The sequence below is a fragment of a genome, assembly GCF_019968985.1.
Source record: "MAG: Porospora cf. gigantea B chromosome Unknown PgB_NODE_192_length_30038_cov_118.927, whole genome shotgun sequence".
NCBI classification, from domain to species: Eukaryota; Apicomplexa; class Conoidasida; order Eugregarinorida; family Porosporidae; genus Porospora; species Porospora cf. gigantea B.
Genome location: NW_027178767.1, coordinates 20,094 through 30,038, shown reverse-complemented (window position 1 = coordinate 30,038; position 9,945 = coordinate 20,094). Strand labels below are relative to the sequence as shown.

The window sequence follows — 9,945 nt, the reverse complement described above, 5'->3', positions numbered from 1 at the left end:
TTCGTTACGTTGAAGTGATCGTACTGCAACATTGATGCCCGTTACACGCTACACAATTGGAGTGGGAAAATCACTCAGGCTTTGAATCTGTTATTTGCTGATGCTGCCGCCAGCGTCCGCAATTCGCGATACCTTTCTGCGCCACCAGCAGGATCCACGCGTCCAACAGGCGATGCAGGTGGTGATGTCGCAAGAACCAGGAGCCTTGGTAGCTTTGCAAAAGGCTATTGACATCGTGGAGAGAGAATTGCAACAGACAGAGGCCGAAAGCCTTGATCAGCACAAGGAATCCTGCAATGACGTTATGAAACTACATCACGGTAAGCAGTGCGAGACGACGGAATACAGACATCCATCACTGCCTTTCTGTTCTGTCCGACATGGATAAGTCCCTCGAAACGATGAAAGAGACTCTAACTGTCATGACAGAGGTGACCAGGCCGGTGGCTGCGCAAGCGGCATCTTATGAGCAGGACATCAGCTTCAAGACTGCAGTGCATGCAGCGCTGACGGACTTCCTCTGCGAGCGTACCGTGACGCCGGAACTCGCCCAACGACTGCAGACCGCCCCCTTGGACGCCAAGTACCTGGAGCTGCTAGCGGAGGTGGAAGCGAAGTTGGCTGCTGCCTTGGCAGACGACTCGCTGGAGTCAGTTTCTTCGGTCGTCCCGCAGCTGTTACGGTTGAGGTCAGTCGTAGTTCACCGTGTGCGGCAGTTTCTCTCTGCAGAAATCGCCTCCGCTGGTGAATCCAAAGCCAGCACTCAAGCAAAGCAGACCGCGCTCATCAGAGATCACCGGCTATTCTTCGCGTACCTCGGCTGCGTGCATCCACGCAGCGCCTACGAGGTCAGATCGCTGTACGTTTCCACGATCAGTGCGGTTTATCTCAAGCACTTCGCTGCTTACGTGGAAGCCCTGGGTGGTTCTCTATCCGCTTCAAAACGGTTCAATATCCTTTCGGTGGTGAGTTTCGCCAAACCCCCACATTCGACTTACCTCACCGAGAAGGTGAACTCCACCCCGCACTTCCCTTCCAGAGGAGCTACCGTGGACTACGTAGAGTGCTTCCGATCGGTCCACCGCTGTCTGTGCGACACGCTGACGTTCGAGGCCGCCTTCCTGAAACACTTCTTCGGTTGCTGTGATCCAGGGTTCAGCACGGCTCCTGCAGTGCAGGTCTCGGATTCATGCCGCCCTGAGTTGACATATCTGCAAACTAACCCCGAAGCCCTACTGAAGTCCATCACCAAGCCAGTGCTGGGATTGCTCATTGAGCATCTCGACGGCAGACCCCTCACGGATCCCCAGGAAACCTTCCTGCTCCTTCGAATAAACCAGTACCACGAAGATCTGATGAGCGTTCGAAACGTGTCCGGCCTCGAGTCCTTCCACGCGCTGCTTGAACGACGGCTGGTCCGGTCGCTTCGCGACACGATGCGACGACAAGTCTCATTGGTTCAGACATCAGTGGAGCAAATTCCAGCTGACTTGATATCGAGCCAGCCTTACGCCCCGGTACAGCGAGTGGCGTGTACTCTGGCGAACTTAGTTCTGATCGCCGAGACGCCGCTTCCAGTAAACGATGCCGCTTTCATGCTCGAGAGAACTGGGCCTCCTCGCCAGGCCGTCGACATCATAGCGCACCCCTGCCAGGCGCTAGCAACGACCCTCGACATGCTTGTTGAGGCGTGCACTGTAAAGTCCAACTCCTCGCCAGCCTTTCTCATCAATAACCTGGACTATTGTTTGCAGTGCTTCCTATGGCTAGAGGGCGGTTCGGTGGAGACAGCAATGACGCTGCTCAGAAGAGAGACCTCGGTCAAGCAACACCCTATCCTCGGGTCAGTCACGCAGCAGTTTGAAGACAGACTGGCAACGAAGGTGGAGGAATATGTCACGTCGATTTTGACCACAGGGTCCTTCAGTGAGCATCAATCCGTCGCCAAACTCAGCGGACATAATGAATCTCATGCGCCACGGAACGCTACCGCCTGAACCGGCCTTGCGTCATGTCGCGGTCTGGTTTCACCGCCAGTGGAAGTCTCTTCTGTCCGACGTCCACGAAAAGTGCATCTCGACGTTTGCCTGCCTTCCAACAGCTCTTGAGATCACGAAAAGGGCCTTCGCGAGAGTGCTGGAGTGCGCCACCACCCTGTCCGACGTCCTGAAGGGACACCCCGAGCTCCTAGATATTGTCGTTTCGCCGCAGATGATTTTACAGGAAGTGAAGCGATTCAAGTGTGCAGCGGAATAATGATGTGCAAATGTCCGAATTGGTTTACGATGAGCTCCTTCCAGAGGAGTATGGGTTATCACTTGAGCTCGACTCCCTTTCCGCTCTGGAGGTCGAGCCCAAGCTGTGCAGTCAAGTGCTAAAGCTGCTGGACGACGGTCTCAAGGACATGTACCCTCATCTTCGACGAGTATCCTCCCAGGACGGTCGGTTGCGGGTTTTGCTCAAGGGGCCGTTGTCCGTCGAGACTCACTCGGCGCTCTCTTCCCTGCTGGGGTGCGATCTGACTTTCTTGACGGTTGAAGTTCCTCGAAAGCAGCCGGTGTCGCGTGAGCAGTTCGACAGTTGGAAAGAAGTTTGGCCTATGGGGTACAAACAACCCTCTTGGCGACCAACACCCGTTACTGTTGAGACACGGGAGATCTACGATGCCGCCCTGAGACTCGTCGAGGGCATGGCTCGCGATGTGCCATTCATGGACGATCCCTGCTGCGCCAGTGCCTGCTGCATCATCCAAGGCACAACTGTGATCTCAGCGGAAACTCATAGACGAGACCGTGCAGGAGGGAGCCTAGCTGCTGGTGGGCCGTTGGCTCACTGCGGCTTTCGAGCAATCGAGGGCGTCGCGTCTGCGGTGCGTGAGTTGGAGGCGGGAGATGCTCACCCTCTCTGTAGACTTCGAATGAAACGCGACCGAAAGGGGTACAAGAACGCACTGCGGAAGAAACAGAAGACTGTTGAGGCTGTATCCGAGCGCTTCGCTGACTTGTCCCCATTGCCGACAAGAGTTGGGGCCCATCTAACAGCGCCTTTAGATTCGGATATCGGAAACCTTGATGGCTCTCAGTATTACTGCAAAGGCCTTACAGCGGTCTTCTCCTCGGCTCCATGCCTGTTCTGTGGCATGTGCCTCCTGCACAGTCGTATAGCCACAGTTGTGTTCCTCGACAGCTGCTCGCAAGAGGACCTGGAAACATCAGCGTTCGGCAAGCATTGGCGACTCAACGCTCGCCCAGATCTGAATCACAATTTCGTTGTCTACAAAGTATCGAAACCTCGAAACCCTAGCTGAAGGCGCAGTGTCGAAACCCTAGCTGAAGGCGCAGTGTCGAAACCCTAGCTGAAGGCTCAATGTGCGTGTTCCTGTCAACCCCAGCTGAAGGCTCAAGGTTCGTGTTCTAATTGCCGTAGAATTTTCTCTAAATCCGATGTTACCAGTGATCCCATGCACTAGTCGTTCGTCAGATTCGCCCCTTTTGACCGAAGCACACATCCTATACAACTTCTCAGACGGATTCTTCACTGACGAGGGTGAGTTGTGGTGGAACTCTAAGCCATACGAATTCCCTCAGGAGACTGTACTGGCAGTGGAGACCAAGGACAACGCTGTGGTTGTGTTAGAGCAGACCAACGGCGTTATGTCCTTGACTCACAACATAATCGACAACGGCAGACTTCGGACGACTGGCAGCCTACGACTCAGTCAGGCGCTAGATATCTCGTGCATGGCCACCAAAGAGGAGATGCTGGGCCAGACGCCTGTGTCGGCGGCTAACATCCACTGCGGAGCGGATGGGGCACGAGTGGTGGTGGGAACTGTAAGTGGTCAGGTTTTCATCTGGTCCATGCTTCCATGGGCAAAGTGGGTGGAGGCTGGCGCTGAGCACTACCTCCCTACACCTTGCCTGATCTCGGGGATTTCTGATAGTATCACCAACATACACCTCACATACTGGGCAGGCAAGATCCATGTGTTCGTGTCTACAGCCCAAGCAATCTTGATATACGAGGGCCGCGATAATCCCTGTCGGCCTCCTCGTCTGGTGTGGAAGGAAGTCGCTCTTGGCGCTGCCCAAAATCACACTCACTTGGCTTGGTCGACGAAGCTACTTCGCACATTGGGTGTGCAGCGAGTGACTCAAGGCGTACCAACCCCGCTACTGCTAGTTCTGAGCACCAGCGCTGTGTTCTTGTACCATCCCACCGAGGGCAACGTCTTGGCCGTGGCCCTCCCGTCCCTGGCAGACAATCGGCGCCTACGAGGCGTCTCAGTTGGTGTGGGAGGCCATCTAATGGTGACAACCAGCACTCGTCCTGTACCAAGGTGTGCTGTGCCGTTGGTGGTGTCACAGTCACTTCCCAACAAGGTTTCGAGCCTGTTCAAGCGAATACCCGTGACGTTGGCATCTCAGTGGAGAGAGTACATGACAAGGCCGACGCATGACTATGAATGTGGTGTGACCATCATTCAGCTGGTGGACACTCACAAGTACGTGGTGTTGGACGGAACATACGAGGCCTACGACGCCCACGTCAGCCTGAAACACGGAAACTTCGCTATCTTACTGGAGGACTGCAACGGGGTACGATTGTGCACAGAAGTGCTTTACAGAGAAAGGGAAAGAATGGAGGCTCTAGTGAATTTCGGGCATGTGGGTAAAGGCGATCGGCAACACAGACTGCAATCGCTCGAACGTTCGTTCGGGAAGGGCTCTTCTCCGCGAAGGCGCTTCAAAAATTACTTCTGGAGCAGGGGGAACGACTGTTCAAGTCGGGCCGCATGGACCAAGGAATTGCAGCGTTCCTGGAAGCTTACCCGACCTGCAGACCTGCCAGAGTGGTGGGACTGTTCCACGACCATCCAGAGTTGCTGCTACATTACTTGCAGAAGGTGTTTCTTCTTGGCGAGTCAGAACCATCATCGGGATACCTGTTCATTTGGCAGCTGATCTCTGTGACAGAGACCGCCGGGAACAAAAAACTGGCGAGAAAACTGCTGTTCACCGAAGAGGGAGGCCTCAAACCGGAGTTGCAGCAGTTCTCGACATCCTTCATCGATGAACTACGAACTCAGGGTTGCTCTAGCCTTGCGTTGGAGGTCGCCACCGCAGTTCAGTCCAATGTAGCAAAATCAGAAATCCTACTTCTGGATCTGGACCTTTGGGAAGACGGGCTGCAGGCCCTACAATCGCTCACTGTAGCTGAGCTTCACTCAGCATTCACAGGAGAGCGGCAGCACATCCTCCACCCCCTAAAGAACAGGAACCCCAACGAGCTGTTGGATATGTTGGTGCGCGTCGGAAAATGTGATCCGACTATGATTGGTGATGTGTACGGTGCCGTGTCCGGAGTTGGGGACCCAGAATTCCTCCGTGTCTTCTGTCATCGACTGTACGCGGAAATGGAGACCCCCACAGCCGAGCTGGTGGAACTGCTGCTGGAAGATCGAATCCTAAATGACGAACAAGAGAAAGCTCTGGAGGTGCTCTTGGTCAACCATAAAAACCTGTCTACCGAGTGTCTCTACTCCACGTTGATCCTCGCAAGACGTGTTGGACACCAAAAGCTCATTATGGTAAGTACCTAGGACCTGAATGATACAGCATTTGGGGACCATCCTAGGAACGGAGGCGGAGGAGTTGATCTCGCTCAGCTCATTCACCAATGTCGTTGAAGAGGAAACTCCGACTGATATGGATGCCGCCGACGACTCAGTTGGCTCTGGGTCCGCTGAGGAGTCCATCTCTGAAACCCTTCCAGAGAACTTGGTGGCCCTGACCAGCCTACTGGCCGGTCGTTGCGTGGCACGTCAGACCAACAGCAGGTGGGCCTTTGGTTACGCTACGGAAGTGGACAATGACAAGCTCGTGGATATCGTTACGGGATGCAAAAGTCTGTGGGAGTTGGCAGAGGTCAAGAAATCATAGACTCAACGATAATCATTTTCAACGGTTATTTCAAAAAATGACCATGCTGTTCCTGTTGGTTTTGCTTTTTCAGGCTCGAGGAGACTGCGTGTCACCAGACACAGGCTACCTCGGTGCTCTCCTGCTGGAAGTGCGCCAGGCAGCAAGTTCCCAAGAATGCCAGCTAGAATGTCAGCAGCGTCAGGAATGTCGGTTCCATAGTCACAGCACAGCCGACTCGAAATGCGAGCTCTTTTCCTACGCAACAGGCAAAGAGTCTCGACCTGCGCATAGCTCAGGCACGAAGTATTGCCCAACCTCCTGCTCCTCGGAAGGAGTGGTTTTGAACGAGAACGTTGACCTTGTCGGAGAGATCACCGCCGAGTCCACCCGAGGTTGTCGGCTTGAATGCCAACGTCAATCCAATTGCGTTGCCTGGTCTTTCAACTACGCGACGAGGAGATGCCTGCTCAAGGCGTCTTCGAAAGGCCGGTTGTTTCAATCCTATTGGCAGTCAGGAGCTGCCTTCTGTTCCGTGAAGTGTACGCACTCCCGAGTCCGAATAGACCGCACCCCTCTGTCAACTGTGGCCTCCGACACTGTAAGGATGTGCGCCAAGACGTGCAGCGCTACGCCGAGGTGCAGAGCGTTCTCCTTTGACTACGAAAACCACAATTGCGCCTTGCATTCTGAATACGCCCAGACGACTCCTGATGTTACCTTCCAGTCAGGAGAGACGCCATGCGAGGTGCCCTGTACGACCGCTGGCCACACCATTGAGACTGGCACGTTCATCTCCGACTTCGTTGGGGCCCCTACTGCGGATTGGTGTCGCGTTGCTTGCCAAGGCGATTCTTCATGTCAGTATTTCGACTTCGACACGGGTACGACTGAGTGCAAGCTCTATTCCGAAGTGGAGACCACAGCCCCACAGCCGTCTGCCGTCCATGGCACCAAGTACTGCTCCCTGGCGGCCGATTGCCTCGACAACGAGATATCGCTGGTAGGTGAAGACGTAGCATCACCGATTGATGGCGTCACTGGGCCTCAGCAATGTCAAAGTCTCTGCCAAATGAACGCGGCATGCAAGTTTTTCTCTTACAGCTACTGGAGCGAGGTGTGCCATCTGAAGAAGGACAGCTTCGACCGCACGCACAACATCTACGCACAATCGGGGCCACGTGAGTGCTCAAGTTGCAGCCGCTAAAAGTCGTCGCCTCGAGACACAACCTCCTTGCATGTTGGACGAAGAAGAATCGTGTGCTCGTTCTGGCTGGTGAACGAGCCTCGGAGGTCGCACAAGGGAGGGTAGGGCATCACGATGCCCTTGTCTTGCAAGTGCTTCAAGGCCCTGAAGTGCTTTTCGTTGCCAAGCTCGTCTAGCCACCGTCTACAGAAAGGTAGGGTCCCAAAGTGCGTGTCAATCGACTTCAGCAACTCCCGAGCACCCTTGAGCTGCACAGCTCCGTAGTTAGGGCTCTCAGTCCGCATGAAATGCGAACAGTCACCCCTCTCCTCCACCCAGCCCTTGCCAGTCGACGCAAAAGTCTCGATGGCGAAAATCTCGTTCTCTTCCATTCTATTCTGGTCGCTGGTCTTCACTATGGGCAGGGTTTTGCCTCCATGGATGTGGTAGGGAGCAATAGAGTGACTGTTGAGGTTCCGGATGGGCTTGATAGGCACCATCTTCCCTTCGATCTCCATCTCGTACGCAGAGAGCACCTCCTCAATGGCAGCCCCCACATCCGAAAACCGTACGTCTATACCAGCAGCCGCGATACCTGCCTTGGTTGCCTCCTTCGTACACTCTATCAGCGGGTCGAATTTGTCGTTGAAAGCCATCGTGAAGGCACAGTCCACGATTCTACCCTCTACGTGAACTCCGAAGTCGACCTTGACAATGTCATCATGTCCTAAGGTGGTCTCATCGCCGGTGTTGGGAGTGTAGTGGGCAGCGCAATTGTTCGCGCTCACACCAGTGGGAAATCCTCGACCGGACTTAAGCCCTTCAGCCTGCACCAACTCAAGGTACTTGGCTTCCAGACGCGAGCATATTTCAACGTAAGTCATTCCGGGCTGCACGAAAGACTGCAGATACTTACGGGCTTCGCGGTGTACTTCAGCTGCTTTGCGAACGTTGTTCCAATCTTCAAAAACAGCGGCGTCCTTTTTTTGGTTGTCCACATTTGTGTGTCGATCATTGTAGTGCTGAATGTCACCGACGGGATACTTCTTGTTGGTGTAGACCTCGGCCACCGGACATGTCGGTGGCATTGTTTGCCTACAGTGAGTCCTTTCAGCCCAGCTCCCAACCAACCGAAAACGGCTGTTATCCAACCCCTCAACGTGCTCGTTAATGTTCCACACCTTGCCGCCCTTCTTCTTGTTTCGTTTCTTCTTGGGCTTCTCAGTGGTTAATGGGGTTTCGAGTGCTGGCGTCTCGGCTGTCGCCGTAGCATCGCCGTTCTTGAGGTTCATTTTGCGCAATTCTGGTTTTGTGTAGCCGTCGAAGCGCAGAAGATTTTTTTACATCACAGGTGTCAATATTTCTTTACAAGGCCTGCGTCGTGGAAGTGACATTATAACTCGGGACACTGCTCGCATCAGTGTTATCGACGAAGCCAAATTCCTTGAGGATGACGGCCTTGAAGTATATACAAGCCAAGACCAGCACTATGCCCAACAGGAACCCGACGATAGCTGCAGAAGTATGCGTTACACAGCTGGAACAACAGTTGTTCTTCGCAGCTGATTTGGGTGGGTGGCAGCCATTGGGAGGGCTCTCCCTGCGAAATATGGGCTGCGACAGTCTCGGCCGATATGACGACGTCGTTTCCACAAGGGCGACCTGTGGATTCAGGTTCATTGAGCAGGGCAAATCGAGGCTCATGTCGGATTGGAACATGGGATTGCGAACAGCAACGCGAGGATGAGGCTCAGATACACACGACGCTAGACCTGGCACAGCTGCAATGAAGCTGGCGGTTGAAGGCTTCGGTGCAAGTACGTGCATTAAGAATTTGATGATTCATGTGTCTTTCGGGAAGACACGTGCTAAAATCACTTGTGGTTAATCATCTTGGTACGACGTATGATATGATGTCAAATAAGCTTAGTTACCCCAAATCCACTCTGGAAAAGCTGAGCTCCAGACCGGATTGCATCCGCAGGGATGCCAAACAATAGCAGCATCAACTCCGTTCCCTTCCGAAAGCCAGGAATCTATTTGAGGATACAAACAGGCACCTACGTAGTACATAGAGGTGAATATCACCAGAAAGACCAGTAGGCTTACCGATCGAGCATGCCACCGATTTCGGAGAATTCTCTTGAGAAGAAACGATTCAGGGATGAAGGGCTCCAGTGCCGCCCATCCATCAAGCGTGGGTAAAGGTAAAATGTTGATGGCAATGGCTATAACCTGATGGTAAATCATGAGGGCCAAGGCCAGGTGTGCATAAGTCACCGACCGCACAAGAGAGAGGGTGTGGAAGCCGATAGAGAGTGCGGCAGCGCAAGCGAGGTTAGCAATCACTCCACCCAGAGCTGTTAGTACTTTCCACCGTCTATTACGTAGCGAGTCCGGATGGATCATCACCGCTCCCCCGGGCAACGGCACGCCTCCAAGCGCAAGCATCGTTACAGGTATGATGACAGAGCTGGTGAGGTCTGTGTACTGAGTGATATCCAACCGGAGGTAACCGGAGTCGTCCATCGTCCAGTCTCCACCATAATAGGCGCAGATGGCGTGCCCTCCTTCATGTAAGCACAACGACACCAACCAGCCAAGCATCACCACTGCGGCGAGAAGCAAGGACGAATGTACCAGCAGAAGAGAGACTAGTCCGATTCCGAAGAGAGCCAACATTGCCCAGAACTTCAACGAGATTTGTCCTGCCATGCCTGAGTGAAGGTGCATGTGCTGCCATACTCGTCTTCAAGGTGTGCGTAACACCCAAGAAAGGATCCAACGTTCTCCCTGGTCCCGGAAGCAGCTGAATGCTATGCCGCGTCCGACGAGCGC

The 9,945-nt window shown here is 54.0% G+C and overlaps 5 protein-coding genes across 8 annotated transcripts; 3 read left to right on the top strand and 2 right to left on the bottom strand.

Annotated features, from left to right (window-relative positions):
- Nucleotides 1-100: 100 nt before the first annotated feature.
- KVP17_004826 (uncharacterized protein) lies at nt 101-1,997 on the top strand (the record flags this gene model as incomplete). Of its 2 annotated transcripts, XM_068523361.1 has the most annotated exons (2): nt 101-320; nt 349-1,997. In XM_068523361.1, the coding sequence occupies 2 exons, from the start codon at nt 101-103 to the stop codon at nt 1,995-1,997; spliced, it is 1,869 nt and encodes a 622-aa protein (XP_068377405.1). The 2 variants fall into 2 exon arrangements, with proteins under 2 accessions (XP_068377405.1, XP_068377404.1); XM_068523360.1 differs by lacking the exon at nt 101-320 and having other exon boundaries at nt 381-1,997.
- Nucleotides 1,998-2,266: 269 nt separating this feature from the next.
- On the top strand, nt 2,267-3,307 carry KVP17_004828 (uncharacterized protein; the record flags this gene model as incomplete). The annotated part of the gene is made up of 1 exon (XM_068523363.1): nt 2,267-3,307. One exon carries the CDS (start codon nt 2,267-2,269, stop codon nt 3,305-3,307), a length of 1,041 nt encoding a protein of 346 aa, XP_068377407.1.
- A 136-nt stretch (nt 3,308-3,443) lies between these two features.
- Nucleotides 3,444-5,942, top strand: KVP17_004819 (uncharacterized protein; the record flags this gene model as incomplete). Of its 3 annotated transcripts, XM_068523347.1 has the most annotated exons (3): nt 3,444-4,667; nt 4,694-5,590; nt 5,619-5,942. In XM_068523347.1, 3 exons carry the CDS (start codon nt 3,444-3,446, stop codon nt 5,940-5,942), a joined length of 2,445 nt encoding a protein of 814 aa, XP_068377394.1. The 3 variants fall into 3 exon arrangements, with proteins under 3 accessions (XP_068377394.1, XP_068377392.1, XP_068377393.1); XM_068523345.1 differs by lacking the exon at nt 5,619-5,942 and having other exon boundaries at nt 4,694-5,602; XM_068523346.1 differs by lacking the exons at nt 3,444-4,667; nt 4,694-5,590 and having other exon boundaries at nt 5,610-5,942.
- A 1,182-nt stretch (nt 5,943-7,124) lies between these two features.
- KVP17_004818 (uncharacterized protein) lies at nt 7,125-8,399 on the bottom strand (the record flags this gene model as incomplete). The annotated part of the gene is made up of 1 exon (XM_068523344.1): nt 7,125-8,399. The coding sequence occupies one exon, from the start codon at nt 8,397-8,399 to the stop codon at nt 7,125-7,127; it is 1,275 nt and encodes a 424-aa protein (XP_068377391.1).
- A 624-nt stretch (nt 8,400-9,023) lies between these two features.
- Nucleotides 9,024-9,822, bottom strand: KVP17_004827 (uncharacterized protein; the record flags this gene model as incomplete). The annotated part of the gene is made up of 2 exons (XM_068523362.1): nt 9,024-9,143; nt 9,172-9,822. The coding sequence occupies 2 exons, from the start codon at nt 9,820-9,822 to the stop codon at nt 9,024-9,026; spliced, it is 771 nt and encodes a 256-aa protein (XP_068377406.1).
- Between the last annotated feature and the right edge of the window lie 123 nt (nt 9,823-9,945).